This window comes from Myotis daubentonii, chromosome 13 (assembly GCF_963259705.1).
Source record: "Myotis daubentonii chromosome 13, mMyoDau2.1, whole genome shotgun sequence".
NCBI classification, from domain to species: domain Eukaryota; kingdom Metazoa; phylum Chordata; class Mammalia; order Chiroptera; family Vespertilionidae; genus Myotis; species Myotis daubentonii.
The window spans coordinates 5,212,887-5,235,326 of record NC_081852.1 but is presented as its reverse complement, the minus strand read 5'-3'; the positions used below and the strand labels follow the sequence as shown (position 1 = coordinate 5,235,326).

At 40.6% G+C, this 22,440-nt stretch overlaps 1 protein-coding gene across 2 annotated transcripts in view; it reads right to left on the bottom strand.

Moving 5' to 3' along the window:
* SHLD2 (shieldin complex subunit 2) overlaps window positions 1-22,440 on the bottom strand; it is a 135,168-nt gene that overhangs the window by 68,556 nt on the left and 44,172 nt on the right. Inside the window, exons 2-4 of one of the 2 annotated variants that reach the window (XM_059662056.1) lie at window positions 13,544-13,710; window positions 4,768-6,297; window positions 2,038-2,145 (exon numbers count right to left, since the gene is read on the bottom strand). In XM_059662056.1, coding sequence (XP_059518039.1) covers window positions 2,038-2,145; window positions 4,768-6,292 — 1,633 coding nt within the window. In that variant the 5' untranslated portion in view covers window positions 6,293-6,297; window positions 13,544-13,710. The remainder of the gene's footprint in view (window positions 1-2,037; window positions 2,146-4,767; window positions 6,298-13,543; window positions 13,711-22,440) is intronic. The other variant, XM_059662057.1, reaches the window with a different exon arrangement.

The window sequence follows — 22,440 nt, the reverse complement described above, 5'->3', positions numbered from 1 at the left end:
AACACATGCCAAGTGTCCGTTGCTCACCTCTGCACCCCACACACAGTGCCTCAATATCAACACTTAATACAAACATACTGGGTAGATGAGGAAGTTGATTTTTTTATTTTATGAGAATATGGCCAAAACCGGTTTGGCTCAGTGGATAGAGCGTCGGCCTGTGGACTGAAGGGTCCCAGGTTCGATTCCGGTCAGGGGCATGTACCTGGGTTGCGGGCACATCCCCAGTAGGAGATGTGCAGGAGGCGGCTGATCGATGTTTCTCTCTCATCGATGTTTCTATCTCTCTATCTCTCTCCCTTCCTCTCTGTAAAAAATCAATAAAATATAAAAAAATAAAATAAAAAATATATATATAAAAAAAGAGAATATGTCAGTGCTGATTTTCTGCTAACTAGGTTCCCTCAGATACAGGGACATCTTGCCCTTCCCGAACACCATTGTTGTTGTTCTAATAGTTATCCTTCTCTTTTGCCTACTCTGCCTTTCCTCGAGAATTCAAAGCATTCAGAGATTGGAATTCCATGCTTTACCTTCATGTTATTCTAGCTAATCTCTTGTATAATCTTACATATACTGATAGCTATTTTTCTATGACACTATTTCAGTATTTGAGGTCAAGTAACTTGCCTAAAGATACAGACTTTGGAAGCTCTAGGACTAGGATTCAAATTCTGGTCTATTGCCTCCAGAGACTATAATCACCAGTTTATACTGTCTCCCTTACTTTCTTTTTTTTCTTTCTTTTTTATTTATTTCTTGAAAAAAAATATAGCTGCTGGTTTCTTCTTTCAACAGCTTATCCTATCTAATAAAGAGGGAATATGCTAATTGACCCTCACACCATCTCAAAGATGGCAGTGCCCACAGCCAATAAGGAGGAAATATGCTAACTGACTGCTCCGCCCTCAAAGATGGCAGCACCCACAGCCACAAGATGGAGGCGCCCAGTCCCCTCAGCCCCGCCGGGGCATCAGGTGCACGGCAAGGCCGGGTCTGCTCCCATGCGGGCCTGACCACTCTGCGTGCCTGCCTCCGAAGTCCCCCAGTCCCCTCAGCCCCCCAGCTGCCCAGGGCCAGCCCGAGGCTCAGGTAACCAGGACCACCCGAGGCTTGTGCTGCCAGCAGTGGCAGCAGCAGAGGTTGATGGGGCGTCGCCTTCCCCTGATCGCCAGGTCTCCTCCCACCCCTGAGGGCTCCTGGACTGTGAGAGGGGGCAGGCCGGGCTGAGGGACCCCCCTCCAGTGCATGAGTTTTCATGCACTGGGCCTCTAGTTTTAAAGAAGCAAAAATGGATGTCAGAGAAGGCAGGCAGTTTTTCCTAGCAATGGTAGATAGAAGATCTCAAGCCACAACTGTCCATGATCCATGCTTTTTTCATTACCTCAAAGATTCCTAATCAGAGGCTCAGAAATTCCACAGAACTTTGGAGATCCATGGAACCACTTAGTCCATCTACTTAAGTCCGTTATTCTGGAAAAATGACCCATAGCTTCTCAAAGAGGTCTATGACTCCTTAAAAGTTAAGGACCATTACTATACTGAATCTCTAAGAAAATGAACATGAACCCAAATATTTTTAAAAATACATATGATTTTCAATGTACAAGTTTTTTGTTGCTGCTGTTGTTTTGTCAATCCTCACCTGAGGATATTTTCCCATTGATTTTTAGAGAGAGTGGAAGGGAGGGGGAGAGACAGAGAGACAGAAACATCAATGTGAGAGAGACACATTGATTGGTTGCCTCCTGCACACACCCCTGACCAAGGCCTGGGATGGAGCCTGCAATCTAGACCAGAATCAAACCCAGGACCCTTCAGTCCGCAGGCCAACGCTCTATCCACCAAGCCAAACCAGCTAGGGCTGTACAAGATTTTTATAAATTCTATTTTCATTCTCACTAAACAAATTAAAGCAATACTCTCCAGCAAACTTTTTTAGAAAACATTTTATATAATTACCATTTTAACTCTACTTTTTTCTAATGTGTGTATATACTTTAAATACTAAGATAGTATATGTAAAATGTGCCTTACACTCCTCAGGCTGGACAGATGAATAGCTCCCAAGATTTAATAACTGACTGGTAAATGTTGATTGTAGTACTGTCTCACCAACCCAATGATCTTCATAAACAGTAACATCTGGAAGGGGAGAAAAAAGTTCTGATCATTCCATAAGTTCCTTCATACTGTCATTAACTTACCAACCACAGCAAGATAGTATGCATGCCTCCACATACCAGGCAATTAAAGTTCAATATGTTCAATGATCTGCCTAAGGCACCAAATGATAAAACCGCAAATCCAAAATCTGACTCTAGGTATATCTGTACGCAGGTAAAATAAAAATAAAAAATTGCTTCTGTCTATATAAACAGTATCAATAGAGAAGTTCACTGCTCCACAGAGAACATTACTGGCTTTGTTTACGTAAGATGCATGCTACGACGTACATTTCTGATGAAAAGAAATCATTCAGGACCAAGAAGCAAGATAGTGGTCCCAAAGCAGTGGTGCCTAGGAGAGTAAACAGTATTCATTATGCACTCACCCCTCTGCTGCAGACACATGGATATGACATAAAGCATCTTGAAGGACTTTGATTAGTTTTCCCTAAATAGTATGGTGATCATCTGTGGGTGTTAAGAGTGAAAGACTTTGGAGGTAAGGAATACTTTCTAAAGGGGAAAAAGCACTGTACGATCTAAGATAGAGAGGAATCATTTAGTGCAACTAAACATACCAACGGGTAGAAAGAATTACAAAAACAGATCCAGAGACAGGGAAGCATTGATCAGATCGTCAAACCTCAGAGGGAAGGTAGGGGAGGGTCGGGGTAGAGGGGAGAGATCAACCAAAGGACTTATATGCAGGCATATAGGCCTAACCAATGGACACAGACAACAGGGGGGTGAGGGCATGAGTGGGGGGGATGGGGGAGAATGTGGGGATAAGGACACATATGTAATAACTTAATAAAGAAATTTTAAAAAATAAATTAAAAAAAAGAATTATAAATAGAGCAAAAACTGTAAGTTAGAAACAGAGAGAGACAGACTGATCCCAGGCAGGATTATTTTCAGTGTATAAAATGTTAGAGGTATAAAGATATACTAACAGCAACAAATTAACTTGGAGATAATAAGAAAAACAATCATAAATTCCAAGTAATTACTTCCAACTTTAATTCCAGACTCAGTTTCAACCCCTTTTACCCATTTATCCAAAACTGCCTAATGGATGTCCCTAAGTGGATATCCTATTGGCTCTCCAATCTTAGTATGGCTCAAACCTGCTTTTCTTCTCAGAATATCCATTTCATTTGTTGGCACTGTGCTGCTAACCAGGTAAATAAAAATGTGAGGTCATCCTGAACTTCTACCTCTCTCTTCCCACCTTTGTCAACAACCCCCTAATTTTAACTCTGCCTCTTCAATCTCCCACAGCCCTGCCACTGCTACTGTTTACATCAGACACCTAGGAAGCCAAATTACAACCAAAATTGGCTAGCTACTCAGTGAGCACTGAATCGGAACAAAAGGAGTTAGATAAATTGATCTGCCAGCAAATAAGATGATATTGCCTGGGGGACAAGATTATGCTAAGCCTGTTGGTTACAAGCCCCTGGATGTCTATTAGAGACAGCACCTAACAATCTTAACTACCAAGGTATACTAGCGAAGGTTCTCATTCCCCCAGCAAACTGTTCAGTAGAAACTACTGACCGTTTTCTTGTTCTAAGCTTTTAAGGCTGACCCTCTCCCTCTTCTCTATCACATTCTCTCTGTAGATGTGCTATTAAGCTTAATCAACTTCCTCCTGGTCTAAGATTCTTCCTTAAAATGACTGATATCTCTGCTCTAATACACTGTGCATTGATTTTAAATCAATAAGGAAATGTAACAAAATATTACATTTCTTATGTCAGGCAAAAAAAAGCAGGACAAAAAAACTGTGTTCTTAATGATTCCAACTATACAGGTGAGGATTCTGGAGTCCAAGTGAAATCGTCCTGGCTTTGCCACTTCCTAGAAATGTGACATTGGGCACACTCTCTGGGTCTGTTTCCTCAAACTGAAAAATTGGAATAATAACCAGGACCTTCCTCATAGAGTTGTAAAGAGTTGATATACATGTAAAGTATAAAACAGGGTTTGATACACAGTAAAGTCCCAATAAGTATCAGCTTTTATATATGCATGCATACAAATTTAAAGAGGAAAGACAACTAGTAACATTCCAAAACTCTCCTGATGGTTATGAGGTTGGTATAAAAGCAGGAGTTTCCCTTTCCATATTTCCAAATGTGATTAATATAACTTCAATAATTTAAAAGTACAATAGAAATTCTATATTGGTTCCCTCAATAAGAATATAATGTGCACAGCATTATTAAGGATTAATTAAGTAATAGAAATGCTGTCTTTTCATCATAAAACTGCTAATATAGTTTAAGAAAAGGGTTGAAAATAAGACACACATAGACATAACCATAAGAAAAAAAAGAAAAAGCCTGATGATATGACCTAAATGCTAACATAATGAATGAGTAGGAGGAGCAACCAGGGAAGAGTTCCTAGAGAGATGAGTGGAAAGGAGGGGCAGCGCAGAGAATGCCAGGCAGAGGTGAAGAGGCCAGCACTGAAGCTATGAAGGGGTCGGTCACATGGAGCCCAGACAGGCAGGGGAAAGAGGGAGCCCTCCAGCAGGAGGGCACAGCTACAGCTTTGTAAACTCACTACCACTGTTCCACAATGGCCTCACCTGTGAGTAAAAGTATATCTCCAAGGAACACTGTCAGGGCCCAAAGTGCGGCCGTCCTCCACAGAAAAACCTTCTTCTTAATTTCTGACTGGTCAATTACCACAACTGTTGCTAAAGGCACTTTAGAGCCCGAATTTGGTCCCGATTTTATATTTATTTCTTTCACATGACATGGAGATAGCACCATGACTAAACAATTATACTTCTGACTTTTGGAATCACAATTTTTTATTAATGATGTTTTCTTAATGCCCTTGAATTCAGACACACTCCTCTGGTCTGTTGCTGTGGCAGCGCCTCCTGCATTAGAAACCAACTTAGTTTTCTTAGAAACGTGGAGGGCTTTGAGATGGCCCGATTCGTCTTCAGAGGTCCAATTCCGTTTCGTAGGACTTTTGTGGAAGGCATTTGCTTGAGAACACAGAATTCCGGGCCTACATGACTCAATACGTATCTCATTTGATGGCAGTTTATCTTCAAAACTGAAAAGTTCTTGAGATTCCACATTTTCTTTAAGACCTTTATCAGACTTTATGTGAATGTGGCTACTTTTTGTTTCAGGAAAAACAGGACTGAAAAGTTCAAGGGAATATGCTTGGTTTTGTCTACTTTCATATCTTTCTACAAAATCATCATCAGGCTGAATCAACTTATCTTTAATTATTTTTATTTCCCCAGGACTTGTTTCAGCTTCAACCTCCGTGTTCACTGTCCCTTTATTTATAGAACTCTCCCCTTTATTTATCCTTTGAGCTAAAAAAGCAAATTGGCTGGAGGTCATTATACTGAGGAATTCCGTTTCAGTAGATGCCGTAAGGTCTGAGACCTTCCCGACTGCTCCCGCAGACCTTGGCTTATCTCGTGTGGTCAAAGAGCTCTTTTCCAGACTCTGGTTTTGAGTTCCATGATGCTCTGTTGGTATACACCTCATGCCGATAGCTCCTGGCCCTGTATTAATCTGCTCGGTATTACACACCAAATCCCATGCAGCTGCACACTCATGGTCTAACTGAAAGAAATGTTTTTGGACATTTTGACCACATATATTTGATTGATGTTTATGCTGTTCAACTGTGATTTTCTTATTTTCACTGAAAAGCTCCTGATATTCTTCCTCTTCAGTTAAACGCTGAACTCGGCCTTTACATCCACATATTTGGACATCAGATTTGGTTAAGTCACTCATCCCTAAGGGGTGACTCTTCTGGAATTTTCGAGTCTGTGTTTCGGAAAGACAGTGTATACAGTCATCGTTCACAGAAACAGATCTACTCGGGGAGCTTCCTAAAAAATGACCATTACGAAGATCTGGAGGGGCAGCAGCGTCTAGGATTTGATAATCTTCCACATTTTTATTCTTGCATTTTTCATCCTTCAGATGTAAAGAATGTTGATTGTATAAAAGCTGAACTTTTTTCCAGCGGTCAGTAGTGGACATTAAAGAAGTTGGTTCCTGTGATACCATCATTTTCAATGGACCAATTGGAGCACCCCAAAAAATGTGGATTGCAGAGCCTCTATTCATGGTTTCTAAAAAAATGAAAAATCTAAAATGAGTGTTTTATCAGATTTTTATATCTTGATAGCAAGTTAATAATATACCAATAGCAAATGAAATAAAAATAACTTATCAAAAACACAATTAATAGAGGTGAGTTAAGATAAACAAAAATATCCAGAAAATATGCTCATGTAAAGACTCTCTTAAATAAATTAAATGAGAGAGTGGAAGAAGATGGTGATGGAGTAGGTGGAAGTTACACTCACCTCCACACAGGCCAGACCTGGAATTACAACTAAAATAAGAAGAGTCAACCTGAATAACCGGTTGCCTGGAGACTAGCTGAGAGACGTCCTGTAACCAAGGACTTCCAGGAGGAGCCGCACTGAGACTGGGAGGCGGAAAGGGCTGGATCCACTCCCACAGGCAGCCACTGAGAATCCGGACGGACGTCTCAGCTGCAAAGTTTCCCCCCTGAGTAATGTGGGGTCTCAACCCCCAGCAAGGCTCCCCAGCCGGAAGCAACAGGGCCAGTCGAGGCCCCATATAACGTGTGGCTATGAAAATCGGCAGGGATTATGCCCACCAGGGAGAGACAGGAGTCGGCTAGAAACCCAGGTGCCCACTAAAAGGGCCAATGCACAAAATCTTGCTGGCAGCTACTCCCCCTTGACCCTGATGGAGGGAAGGTGGCTCAGAGCAAACTGGAGTCCTGTGAGGATGGACTGGGTTGTGTGGCTCTGGGGAGGGAGCTGAAGAGACAGCCATCAGGGTCCCTGTGCTGAGTCCCTCTCCTACACCACCCCCAGACACCATTTTTCCTGGGTCAAATACTCCCTTCCAAACTGCATCAACCTGGGGGTACTGCACAAGCCCCACCCTCCAGCACCCTGGTGCTCCCTCTGGCTGAGCTCACACCCTGCAAAGGGATACCCTGCCTGGTGCAGACTTTTTTGGTGGGATTTTGAGAGTGAATTTGGGGAGGATCAGAGACAGACTTGCGTTGCTCTGGGGCAAAAACCATTTCCCCTCCCCCCATAATGTGCCTCAACAGGGGATAGGGCCCCCCGACCCCATGGGCCAGATCAGGGGCACCACATTCCCCCCAAGGGAGATCCACTAGCCCCACCATGGGAGAACCACCAGCCTCACCCTACCCTCCCAACTCCTGCTGGCCCCTCCCTGCTGAGCTTGCAATAGTGACAGCAGGCTGTGGCCAACCTATTGCCGCCACCCCTCCTCCCTCCCCGCGCACCCTTCCTCCTCCCCACCCTGACCCATCCCTGGCAGAAGACTCTCCAGGAGGTCAGGGCAAACTAGGAAAAAATGAGTTGTGTGGTTCTTGAGTAGAGCCATTATTCCCCTCACACACCAGACTTGTGCCACCATTCCTGTGCAGAGCCCACCATTCACACAGCCAAACCCTGGTCTGTTTGGGCTTGGTGAACACTGCTGACCCACCCTAATGAATCACTGAGACCCTGCCCCACCAAAAGCTCCAATGACACTGGCAGGTGGCAGTTGACCTTGGTGTACCCTGAGACTGTGGCTGAATGGCCTCAAACCCAGTACTGGGGTGGGTGGAGGGGGGAAGGAGACATATGTAATACTTTTTTGTAATTTAAGCAATAAAACAAAATTAAAAAAACAACAACCCAGTACTGGTATCAAATTTGAATATGTCCCCCTTGCCCCTACCTGGGGATGTATGCAACACACATACCACCAGAGGCTCTTGCAGTTACTAAGCCTACCAGGCAGCTAACAGGTGAGGGCTGATCTCTGGGAGCCTTGGGTCTTTTGCTGACCTGCTCCCAGGCTCAGTGATGGTGGAAACCAGCCTTGGGCACAGCTATGCCCTTCCCATGCACACACATGCCCAGCAGAGGCAGCCACAAAATTTGGAACACTTTGTAACTCCAAACAGGTAGCCAGACTGATCACAGGCAAGGCCTAACATTAACCAGCACTTGATCCCCTATCAAGTGGCCTCAGAAACAACACACCCAGTGGTTCAGACCATTTCAGAACACGATCCAATTAGCTCCCCAAATGGCACACACCAGGGAGATCTCGGCTGTCACCAAACCCTGTTGGGGTGAATTTAGCTTTGCAGAATCAATCCTCACAGAGCAACTCATACATTTCACTTGGCATTGATCCAACCAGAGGGGCAACCCCACCCACAAGTGGCCAACAGCAATTAAGACTCAAAAACAATAGGAAGGCTCACATAACCCACACAAGGGACATTCCTGAAGCACCTAGCTCAGGTAGTGGGAGACTAAGCCACTGAGCCCCACAAGACACCTACTATATTTAAGGCCACCAGATGAAGGCTGGGAGGGATAAAGATCTACCTAATACCCAGAAACAAATACAAAGAGGCAGCCAAAATGAGGGGACAAAGAAACAATGCCCCAAATGAAAGAACAGGAGAAATCCCCAGAAAAAAGAACTAAATAAATGGAGGTAAGCAATTTACCAGATGGAATTCAAATTAATGGTTATGAAGATACTCAAGGAACTTTGTGAGAAATTAGACATAGAGATACCAAACATTTTTTAAAAACATGTAAAACAGCACTAACTGGTCTGGCTCAGTGGATAGAGTGTTGGCCTGCGGACTGAAGGGTCCCGAGTTCGATTCCAGTCAAGGGCATGTACCTTGGTTGCGGGCACATCCCCAGTGGGGAGTGTGCAGGAGGCGGCTGATCAATGTTTCTCTCTCATCGATGTTTCTAACTCTCTATCCCTCTCCCTTCCTCTCTGTAAAAAATCAATAAAATATTAAAAAAAAAACATGTAAAAGACCCAGTCAGAAATGAAAATACAATATTGGAAATGAAGAATGACTAGAAGGAATCAACAGCAGGCTACATGTAGCAGAAAACTGAATCAGCAACTTGGAAGACAAGGTAACAGAAAACAACCAATTAGACAGCAAAAAAAATAAAAATTTCTAAATATGAAAACAGACTAAGGGACCTCTGGGACAACATGAAGTGTGACAACATCTGCATCATAGGTACTGGAAGAAGAAGAAAAGAGAGCTAGGAATCAAGAATCTATTTGAAGAAATAATGATTAAAAACTTCACTAAGCTGGTGACAGAAAAAGACACACAGGTTCAGGAAGTGCAGAAATCCCAAACAAGATAAACCCAAATAGGCTCACAGAAAAATACATCATAATTAAAATAATAAAGGTTAAAGGAAAAGAGAGAGTTTTAAAAGCAACAAGAGAAAAGCAGTTAGTTACTAACAAGGGAGGTCCCATAAGACTGTCAGCTGATTTCCCAACAGGGATTGACATGAAATATTCAAAGAGATGAAAAGGAAGGACCTACAACCAAGACTACTCTACCCAGTAACACCATCACATAAAATTGAAAATGAAATAAAGAACTGCCCAGATAAGAAAAGCTAAAGGAGTTCATTACCACAAAACTAGACTTACAAGAAGTATTAAAGGATCTTTAAAAAGAAAAGAGCCCAACCAGTGTGGTTCAGTGGTTGAACGTCGACCCATGAAGCAGGAGGTCATGATTTGATTCCCATTCGGGGCACATGCCCAGGTTGCGGGTTCATTCCCCAGTAGGTATGGCGTACAGGAGGTAACCAATCGATGTTTCTATTTCACATCACTGTTTCTTTCTCTATCTCTCTTAAAAATCAACTTTTAGAAAGCATCTTTTTAAAAATAGAAACATAGTTATAAAGAATAAAATGGTAATAAACACATACCAATCAGTAATCACTTTAAATGTAAATGGATTAAATGTTTCAATCAAAAGACATAGGGGAGAAAGAAACCAAGATGGCGGCATAGGTAAACACCGGCTGCCTCGCACAACCACTTCAAAAATACAACTAAAAGACAAAATAGACATCATCCAGAACCACAGGAAGGCTGGCTGAGTGGAAATTCTACAACTAGAAGGAAAGAGAAAAGCACACTGAGACTCAGAGAAGGTGCGGAAGTAAAGTGCAGAGTTACGGAGGCGCACGTGGAAAGGGCTGGCAACTGAGGATGCAGTTGTCTTTTTCAATCGGGAGGGAGTCTCAAGCTCCCGACTGCTCTAAACTCCAGTTCCAGGCGAGTCTCTGGGGACCCAGACTCATATGGGGAGAAACTGGACTGTCTGGCATCGGTCGGAACTCAAGGGCAGCTTTCTCTCAGAGGTTCTTGCAGCAATTACTGTGGGACACTGAGACTCCGGGCCTCTTACGGTAGGACTGAGGAGCAACCATAGCTGCTTGCTCTGCCCTGTTGATCCCCTGAGACCCCGCCCCACCCAAGCTGTGCACAGAGGCTTTTGCATATGAAAGGCCTGGCCCTTTGCAATCTAAAATTACCTAACAAACTGCAGCTGGGTCAGTGAGACCCAGACCTTCCAAAAGAAGGCCCAAGGCCCCACAGAAGCTTGCACTGCTTCACAGCTGGGCCGCATCTGGGCACCTCCAAACCCCAAACACAGAAGAGGAATCTGCAGATCTCTCCATAGCTCCTGCGGGGTAACCTCAGGCAGAGGCTAAATTAGCACCTCCTTAGAGATCCAAGTACCAGTGTACCCAGTGGTCAGAGTGGGACCATCCAGATTACAACTCCTCAGATCCATAAGGGACACACTCAGGAGGCAGATTCAGTGAATACCAAAGCCCCACTGAAGCAAGTCTTGCCCCATGAGGGTGTCTCCAGCACAGTTCTCCCACTGCAGACACAGCTGATTCTCACAGCCAATTGGCCTGGAGGTCAATTCCTCCCAGTGATACTAATTACAAACAAGGCTTAACTACAACAAGACTGTGCACACAGACCACAAAGGGGTGCACCAAGAGTGTCCACCTCAGGTAACTGGGGAGGCTGAGCCACTGGGCCCTATAGGACACCTAGCACAGAAAGCCACTCTATCAACACAGGGAAGCAGCCAAAATGCGGAGACAAAGAAACAGGACACAAATGACAGAAATGGAGGAAAGCAAACTACTGGACATAGAGCTCAAAATCACACTTTTAAGGTTTTTCAAGAATTTTCTAGAAACCACTGATAAATTTAGTGAGACCCTCAAGAAATCTAGTGAGACCCTAGAGGCTATGAAAAAGGACCAACTAGAAATTAAGCATACACTGACTGAAATAAAGAATATTATATAGAGTTCCAACAGCAGACTAGAGGATTGCAAGAATCAAGTCAAAGATTTGAAATACGAAGAAGCAAAAAACACCCAACCAGAAAAACAAAAAGAAAAAATCCAAAAATATGAAGATAGTATAAGGAGCCTCTGGGACAACTTTAAGCGTACCAACATCCGAATTATAGGGGTGCCAGAAGAAGAGAGAGAGCAAGATATTGAAAACCTATTTGAAGAAATAATGACAGAAAACTTCCCCTACATGGTGAAAGAAATAGACTTACAAGTCCAGGAAGTGCAGAGAACCCCAAACAAAAGGAATCCAAAGAGGACCACACCAAGACACATCATCATTAAAATGCCAAGGGCAAAAGACAAAGAGAGAATCTTAAAAGCAGCAAGAGAAAGAAAGTCAGTTACCTACAAGGGAGTACCCATACGACTGTCAGCTGATTTCTCAACAGAAACTTTGCAGGCCAGAAGGGAGTGGCAAGAAATATTCAAAGTGATGAATGCCAAGAACCTACAACCAAGATTACTTTATCCAGCAAAGCTATCATTCAGAATTGAAGCTCAGATAAAGAGCTTCACAGATAAGGAAAAGCTAAAAGAGTTCATCACCACCAAACCAGTATTATACGAAATGCTGAAAGGTATCCTTTAAGAAGAGGAAGAAGAAGAAAAAGATAAAGATACAAATTATGAACAACAAATACACATCTATCAGCAAGTAAATCTGAAAATCAAGTGAATAATCTGATGAACAGAATGAACTGGTGATTATAATAGAATCAGGGGCATAGAAAGGGAGTGGACTGGTTATTCTCAGGGGGGAAAGGGGTGAGGGGGATGTGGGAAGAGACTGGACAAAAATTGTGCACCTATGCATGAGGACAGTGGATGGGGAGTGAGGGAGGAGGGAGGGGTGGGAACTGGGTGGAGGGGAGTTATGGGGGGAAAAAAGAGGAACAAATGTAATAATCTGAACAATAAAGATTTAATTAATAAAAAAAATTAAATAAAATAAATAAAAAATTTAAAAAAGATTTAATTTTTAAACATTTTAAAAAGAGGATCCAAATAAATAAAATCAGAAATAAAAAAGGACAAGTAACAACTGACACTTCAGAAATGCAAAGAATCGTAAGAAAATATCATAAACAACAATATGCCAACAAATTCAACAATCTGATAAATAATAAATTACTAGAAACATACAATCTTCCAAAACCGAATCAAGAAGAAACAAAAAATCTGAACAGATTAATGGCCCTGGCTGAGTAGCTCAGCTCCTTAGAGTGTCGTCCCAAAGTTGTGGGTTTAATACCCACTCAGGGCAGATATAAGAATCAATCAGCCGAAACCGGTTTGGCTCGGTGGATAGAGCGTCGGCCTGCGGACTGAAAGGTCCCAGTTTCGATTCCGGTCAAGGGCATGTACCTGGGTTGCGGGCACATCCCCGGTGGGGGATGTGCAGGAGGCGGCTGATCGATGTTTCTCTCTCATCGATGTTTCTGACTATCTCTCTCCCTTCCTCTCTGTAAAAAATCAATTAAAATATGTTTAAAAAAAAAAAAGAAGAAATCAATAAGTGAAACAACAAATCAATGTGTGTATGTGTGTATATACATATACACACACATATATATAAATATATCTATCTGTCTCTCAAGTCAATAAATAAAAATTAAGGATATGTATATTAGCAAACTGAATCCTACAACAAATTAAAAAGATCATACACCATGATGAAGTGAGGTTTATTCCTGGGATGCTAAGTTGGTACAATATCCGCAAATCAATTAATGTGGTACACCACATAAACAAAATGAAGTTTCAAAATCATATGATCATATCAATAGATGCGGAAAAAGCATTTGATAAGATCCAGCAACCATTTATGATAAAAACTGTCAGCAAAGTGAGAAGAGGGACCACACAGCAACATTACATAAGGCAATGTATGACAAACCCACAGCTAACGTTATACTCAGTGTGGGCACCTTCCTCAGTTCTGGTGCTCTCTGCTGGGGAGCCCAGCTTGGGATTCAGACCCCAGAGTTCTCAGTGGGAACCCCCACAGCTGAGACAGCCCTCTGGTACTTCCGCTGCTGCCCTTTCACGCCTCCCGCCTCCCTACCAGTCTCTATGCGTCTCCGCTTTCCGTCCTCGGTTATCAGGTTCCCTCCAGCTGGTCCTCAGTTCATTGTTCACGGTGGTTCTTCTGTATTTTAGTTGTATTTCCAGTTTGGTCCTGGGAGCAGGTCAGTGTGGCGTCCACTTACTCCGCTGCTATTTTGGAGTCCACTACAAAATAACTTTAAATGAAAGGAACAATTTGAAGTATATATCAATATACTGACTTTAAAAATGGGCCTGAGGATAAAACACCAAATTCAGAATCGTGCTTACCTTTGTGAGGGAGGTATGAGAATGTATTGAACATGTGTATGTTTTTAAATAGGTGTGGTTACAGAGGTGTTCCTATATTATTTTAAACATGCTGTTTCTTAAAACCCTAGAATAAAAACCATTGAGAAGCAACATAAAGAATAATATATTAGCACTATTATTGTGTTAGCAACTAAAACAACGATACGCTGCAATGTTCAAATAGTTAATAACAGGGAATTATTACCAAGGGGAAAAAGCATTTGATAAAATCCAGCAACCATTTATGATAAAAACTGTCAGCAAAGTGAGAAGAGGACCACACAGCAACATTACATAAGGCAATGTATAGTAAGCTTACGTCAAGTTTTGACCCATAACAAATCAAAGAGGACTAAGCATCATTAACTGCTATAACCACATATCTCACCCTCATCTAATCCTTATAGAAAGAATAAATTGCCTAAGAAATAAGCTAGTATACCAGATCTAATTAACATTTGACAATTTACATGTCATTTATTAGATTGGCCATGAGAGGGCCCCAAACAGCACAGCAAAAACCTTCAAGTTCAAAAGATCTCAAAACCAAGTTTTGAGATCAAGAATATATTATACTGACATATAGGTGGGGATACTTGGATATATTCAAATTAAATGCATAAACTTACTATGATAATGACCCCCCCCCCCCGTCTCAAATCTTTGGGTTTCTCGCTAATAGTTTCTTCCCCTTTAGCTTCAAATCTTTAAAAACAAAACAAAACCAAAAACAAACAAACAAAAAGTCCTATGTTGCTTGTCCTTGTTTTCACTTCCCATTTATCCTTTCACCCATTTAAATATGGCCCTTACTCCAATCATTTTGCTATGACACTATTTTGCTATGGAAGCTAACAACCTGTAACAGTCAAATCCAAAGGTCATTTTTCAATCTTTGTCCAACTGCCATTTGAAATTATTTATCAAACCCTCGTTTTCTTAAAACATTCTACTTTTTTGAATCTGTGAGACCATCAAATTGGAATTCTTTTGCGTTTAAAAGACAAGTAATTATTGATTTATTCATTTAGTCACTCATGTAACAAATATCGACTCAATGCTATAAGCCAGGCATTAATGCTAGGTACTGGGAGCTCAACAGTAACAACAAGGATCTTTACTAGTCCAATGGGAGACATAAAATGACAATCATAAAACAGTAATATCGAGCTACCACAGGATTAAATGCAGGGTGTCCTTACAAGGGAGAAGCCTGGGGCAACTCAACCATTATCTGCAATTTTAGTGACAAAATTTTAAAGCTGAATTTAAATATTCGGAAAAAAAGGAGTACATATAGGCCCTGAGTCATCCCGATCTCCCACCCCAACGCAGGACCCAGGAAAGCAGTCTGAGCTGTCTTACCCAAGGGAAAGGCCTGCTACAGGTAACCTCCAAAATGGTTAATGAGTATAAGACTCTCGCTGCTTCTGTGTGCTAAGTGCCCTGTAATCTGACTTCCATTTGCCATCTCTATTAAGACAATAGTAAAGTCCAAATTGTATAAGCATTCACAGTGCTTGACAACTGTGAAACTGTCCTGAGTTTTTAGAACACTCCACTTTCCTAACTAGTTCTTCTACCTCTCCGATTTTTCTCTCTTCTTCCTTGGCCCATCCCTTCTTTTCATTCCACACAACTCTGCAGAATTTATCTAATTCTATTCATTTAACTACTAAATACCCGATTTTGCTTTACCAATATATAACTGCACCAACTACACCCCCTAACATCAGACATATTTTTAATATCACTTTGAGACAATCACAGTAGATTAAAAAAGCAATGTTCTTTTTATTTAGCCTTTCTTTATAAAAAATGTTTTTATTCTTTTATTTTTAAAATATATTTTTATTTATTTCAGAGAGGGAGAGATAAAAACATCAATGATGAGAGAGAATCACACCCCCTACTGGGGATTGTGCCCACAACCCGGGAATGTACCCTGACTGGGAATCGAACCATGATCTCCTGATTCATGGATTATGCTCAACCACTGAGCCACACCAGCTGGGCTCTTTCTCTTTTTTCCCTATTTTTGTAAGTTTATTTGAGCCAAATTGACAACATATGCAGAGAAGCAAGATATCAAATGTCCCTTAGCCTCTTCACTGAATGGAAAATCTGACTAAATGACCCTATATCCAGACTAGATTTATAGAATCTTTGGATTAAAGTTTGCCCTCTAGGCAGGGGGATAGTGAAAACATGGGTGACACAAAGCAGTCTTGAGAGTTCAGGGATGATCTCCCAGGATAAGAGATGACTAAAGCAAATCAAAATTCTATAGACACAGTCATTTGTACATAATAATTACTTCAGCAGCCTTCACTTATTTGTCTAAATATACATCCCTAGAGGCATGGGACACCTCCACAAAAAAACTGACTAGAAAGTATGGTCCTGTTCATTCAAAACACAGTAATTTTTCTTAAGTCTTTATACCCAAGGCTGCTGTGTGTGTATGAGCAGGGCAGGAATAAAATGTGCTGAGGGCCAGGGGAAATAAAATTATTTATCAAAGAAAAAAATCATAGACTGAAGAGTTCAGTTATGGACAACTGACATATTTCAATGATTTTAGATATGTTTTGAGTGTACTCAGAGGGTTAAATCTCATTAAGATACCAGATGAAACTTCAAGCACATATCCATTACCAGGGTTAATAATTATACAATTTCCCAATCTGCAGAAGGCCACTTCAGTCGGAAAGACCAATACAACCATGATCCTTTATCTTTAGAGTGGTCAGAGTCTGATGAATGGGTCAAAGATTTATAAAACAGGATGAACTGTATCAGCAGGTTTTGTCTTTGCAGAACACTGCAACTACAAATGCTTATTACAAAATACATGTAGTGAAAAGACAATATCTATCCTCTTACCAAACTAAAAACTCACTGGTAAATGTCTCCATTCTACCTTATCCAAAACACTAAGCACCATACAGTTATTCAATAGCATCAAAGGATAAAATAATAAGGCAGCAAACAACTGTAATTAAAAACATGGGTTTTGAAGTAAGATGGATGTGATTTGTTAAAACCCAACTCTGCAACTTACTAAAAATGTAAACTTAAAATTGTTGACACGGGTTCATTACACTATTCTTTCTTTTTCTGTATATTTTGAAAACATCCATAATAAAAAAATTAAATTTCTTTACATGTCAAGTAGGGATTAAGTTTCTTTATCTGTCAAATGAGAACAACATCAATTACTATCTGACAGTGTTTGCAAAATGGACCCAAACAACGTTAGTGTTAAACCTCAGAAACTCTAACCAGAGGGAAAGGGGGTGAGGGGAGGTAGAAGAGGGTATAGGGAAGATAAATGATGCCAGAAGGTGACTTGACAGGGTGTTAAACACCCAACGCAATATACAGAGGATATATTACATAACTGGACCTGAAACCTATATAATTTCATTAATCAATGTCACCCCAATAAATTCAATAAGAGAAACTCTACACATACATACTTGGTGACACAAGCAAAAACCAACCCATTGTATTTTCTTGAAGTTTTTTTTTAATTGTGAATTTTTATACAGTTGTAACCATAAAATTGAATCTTGTATTTTGTTTCAACCCATATATGGTCACCTATAATCTTCCTAATCATTTTTACTGCTAGCCTAATATTTTAATAATGAATCTAATTTAGTTAGCCACTATTCTTTAGTTCATTAATTTGCTCTACTAAATTAATTGCTCTACTGTCACTCTTATAGCCATTGCTGTAATAAATTATTTGGGACAGTCAGCATTAATTTTCAATTATTTTTGTGATAAACTCCCATGTATTTGGATTATTGGGTCATATGGCTCTTGATATTTATTATTATGTTGTTTGCAAAAGAATGGACACTTTAGAATGCCATAAACCATGGCCGAGACTCTCAGTCTTACCACAACTTTGTTAGCATTTGAAAAAGTAAGTTTACTAGTTAGAAGTGCTTTATAGTTGCTTTACTTGCATTTCCCAATTGAAAAATAGTGAATTTTAAATTACATTTGGATTATTATCCTTAATATATGAGGAGTATGCAAGCATGTACACATATGGACATACAAAGTAATAGAAAAACAGGTTAAGAAGACAGGCAGGTATATATCACAGAAAAAAACACATAGTTAAAAAGAGTGAAAACATTCATTCTCCTAATAAAATGTAAGAAAAATTATAAATTAATGAGAAAACCCTTCTACCTATCAAACTAGCAAGCATCCATGTAGAAGGCTCAGGGTGCAGGGAAGTGACTGCCACTGGCAGCAGTTGGAAGAGTAAAGCCTTTCTGGGGAGCAATCGGGCAGGGTACGTCAGAGTCAAAGTCCTCCTCCCTCCGTCTGCACGTCCCACTTCTAGGAATATGATGAAAGGGAAGCAGGCTGTACATCCTCACAGGCCAGCTACACGGGTGTTCACAGCAGTGTGTGTATGTTAGAAAAGAAAATGTGCGCCGATTGTGGTCTGGTTGAATAAATTATGATATATCCAGACAAAGGCAAACACTGTAGCCACTAAACTTGTGAAGACTATAAAATATCATGCAAAAGTTTTTCTTCAATATACTGATATGTAAAATAAGGAGACTATAGAAAATTATGTATGGAAAGATTTTATTTGTCTTAAAAAAAAACAGTATTCAGTTTTCCAGCATTAACTTTGAAGTTAGAAACCATTTCTTCTCGTATATAAAAAAGATGTGTGTTTTCCATAATGACTGGTACAAGTGGTGGTAAAAAAGTTGTTCTTTTATTCTCTAATCTTTTTTAATTAAAAAAATATATATATGTTTTTATTCATTTCAGAGAGAACGAGAGAGAGAGAGAGAGAGAGAGAGAGAGAGAGAGAGAGAGAGAAACATCAATGATGAGAGAGAACCATCGGTTGGCTTCCTCCTACATGCCCCCAACTAGGGATCGAACCCACAACCTGGGCATGTGTCCTGACCAGGAATCAAACCATGACTTCCTGGTTCATGGGTCAATGCTCAACCACTGAGCCACACCAGCCAGGCCTTTAATCTCATTTAATCAATATAATTTGTTATCTTAATTCATTGTGCTAAGAAATAACACTGAGTGCCAAACCAGTTTGGCTCAGTGTATAGAGCGTCGGCCTGCGGACTCAGGGGTCCCAGGTTCGATTCCGGTCGAGGGCATGTACCTTGGTTGCAGGCACATCCCCACTGGGGGGCGTGCAGGAGACAAGCTGATCGATCTCTCTCATCGATGTTTCTGGCTCTCTATCCCTCTCCCTTCTTCTCTGTAAATAATCAATAAAATCTATTTTAAAAAAATCCTCAGTAAAATATTTTTTTTAATAAGCGGGGGGAGGATGGTGGTTTAATGGGGGGTATGAGGACACATTTGTAATACCTTAACTAATAAAGAATTTTTTTTAAAAAAAGAAATAACACTGAGTACTGATAACCTGTATACTATGTACACTCACGCTGAATTCTTTACTCTTTTTTTTTCCAATTGATTTTGAGAAAGAGAGGAAGACAGAAAGAGAAACATCAATCTGTTGTTCCACTCATAAGCATTGACTGGTTGTTTCTTTTAAGGGCTCTGACCAGGGATTGAACCCACAACCCTGGCATATTGGGACAATGCTCTAACCAACTGGGCTACCCAGCCAGGGCTGAACCCCTTACTCTTAAGAATTACTAATAGTGGCGCTCTCCCTCTCGGGAGCCTTTTTTCCCCACAGGTGTGCATCTCCTGCTCTAAGGGACCCCACCAGACTTGCACCAGGGGAGCAATGGGCAGTAGCAGCTTGTCCTGGGCTAACCCCCTGACCCTGTCTCCAAGGTCCCTTTTCTCTGACTTTTCAGTGAGCCAAGCAGCCCAGCCCAGGCTCTCCTGCTGCTTCTTCTTGCTCTCCTGCGACTACTACTACGACTACTACGAGAGAGAGAGAGAGAGAGAGAGAGAGAGAGAGAGAGAGAGAGAGAGAGAGAGAGAGAGACAGACAGACACATCAATCCATGATGACAGACAATAATTGATCACTGCCTGCCTCCTGCACGCCCCACACTGGGGATCGAGCCCACAACCCGGGCATGTGCCCTGACGAAAAATCAAATCGTGAGTTGTTGTTGTTTTTTTTTAATACATTTTATTGATTCTTTACAGAGAGGAAGGGAGAGGAATAGAGAGTTAGAAACATCAATGAGAGAGAAACATCGATCAGCTGCCTCCTGCACACCCTACTGGGGATATGCCTGCAACCCTTCAGTCCGCAGGCCGACGCTCTATCCACTGAGCCAAACCGGTTAGGGCCAAACCATGAGTTTTAATAAAGTTACTCTCAAAATAAAAAAATTACTAATAGTCACTAAATTCTAACCTCTGAATTTCCTATCTAAAATGTTAGAACACTGCCACATTTTATGGGACTTATGAAAAAATGTAAGAAGCATTATTTGTTCTTCAAAAACAAAAGGAATTGAAATTTAAAGCTAGTATACATTCTTTCATCTGAAGTAATAGTTACTAAAACAAACCTCTGAGAAGACAACTGATTGTTCACATCTCTGTGCATAAGCTTTGGTTTCCTTTGCAATAGTCTGGTTTTCAAGTGAGATGTCATGTTCTCCTCACCACAGGTGGCCTCTGCAGAGACAGTCTCCCTCCCAATTAAAAGAAATGGCCCACATGGGTGCAGGACCAGCCCATTCTGAGCCTCCGCCCCTCCTACTAGTCTCCAGTGCTTTCTTCTTTACTTCTCTAGTTGTAAGACTTCCATTCAGCCAGCTTTCAGGAGGTTCTCAATGATGGCTGTTCTGTATTTTCATTGTAATTTTGATGTGGTTGTGGGAGGCAGCGAGTACTGGCGTTTACCTACACTGCCATTTTGGTTTGGCCTCAACTTTTTTTTAATACTCACGAAGGACATATTTTTTATTGATATTTATATATAGAAAGGGAAACACTAATGTGAAAAAGAACACAGATTATCTCCCATATGTGCATTGATGTGAAAGAGAACATAGATTATCTCCAATCAGGGACCAAACCTGCAACCTAGCCATGTGCTCTGACCAGGAATGGAACCCACAACCTTTTGATATACTGGAGGATGCTCCAACCAACTGAGCCACACTAGCCAGGGCTATGCTGCAACTATAAGGGGCATGCAAGAAGCAGCCAATCGATATCTCTTTCTCATCAAGTTTTTTATCTATCCCTCTTTAAAAAAATAAGTAAATAAATGACTCTTATTTTTAAAAAATGAGTAAAATATCTTTACAATATACCCACATAATGGCTATTTCTGGAACTCTATGAATGCATTCAACTTTCCTTCTGGTATCATTTTCCTTTTGTCTGAAAGTTTCCTTTAATATTTTAATAGCTCAAATCTGCTGGCAATAAAATCTCTCATCTTTGTTAGTCTGAAATATTCTTTTTCTAAAAAATCTTCACCTGAGGATATGTTATTATTGATTTTAAAGAGACAGAAAGGAGAGAGAGAAACATTTATGTGAGAAACATAGATCAGTGTAGGCACCTAGCTGGGGGCGCGAACCTGAAACCTGAGTATGTGCCCTGACAGGGAGTCCAACCCTTAACCTTTCCACCTATAGGATGATGCTCCAACCAACTGAGCAATACTGGTTAGGGCTCTGTATTTTTTAAGATTTTTTTTTTTACTGAGTATGAAACTATGTTGACAGCATTTATTTTTCTTTCAGTACTTTGAAAAGATTGCGTCAGTATCTTCTGGCTTCCATAGTTTTTCATCTTAGCTTGTTCCTTTTTAAGTAATGTCCTTTTATCCTCTGGATACTTTTAAGAATTTCTTTTTTTCCTGACTTTCAGCAGTTTTATTACTATGTTCCCAGGTATAATTTTATTTATGGTTATACTATTTAGTGTTCTTTGAGGTTCATGGACCTGCAGGTTTGTAATTTTCATCAGATTTGTACTTTTTTTGTCATTGTTTCTTCAAATAATTTTTCTGTTTACCTCCTCTCTCTTCCTAGGACTCTATACATATATTACACAGCTTGATATTGTTCCAAAGGTTATTGATATTCTATTAATAATGTTCCAGTCTCTTTTTTTTTCCACTTTCCACATCATTTTGGATAAGTTCTTCTGCTATATCTTCAAGCTCAATTATCTTTTCTTTTGCAGTGTCTAATCTAATGTTAATTCCACTCAGTGGTTTGTTTTCATTTTGGATATTTTATTTTTCATCTCTAGGTGTTCCATTTGAGTCCTTTTCCTATCACTCATTTCTCTCCTTACCATATACATGTTTTCTTATGCCTTCTTGAATATATGAAACACATTTACAATAGCTGTTTCAAAATCCTTGTATGACAATGCTATCATCAAAAATATTTCATTTCCAGTCTCTTCCAATTTTTTTTTACTCCTGGTTATGGGTCATTATCCTATTTGATTAATATCCCTAATAATCTTTTATTTGATACTGGACATTTTCATTGCTGGGTGCTTGTTTTTACTGCATTTCCTTAGAGTGTTGGTCTTAGCCTGGCCAGAGTGGCTCAGTTTGTTAAGAGTTGTCCTGTGCACCAAAAGGTTGCCAGTTCGATTCACATACCTAGGCTGCAGGTTCGA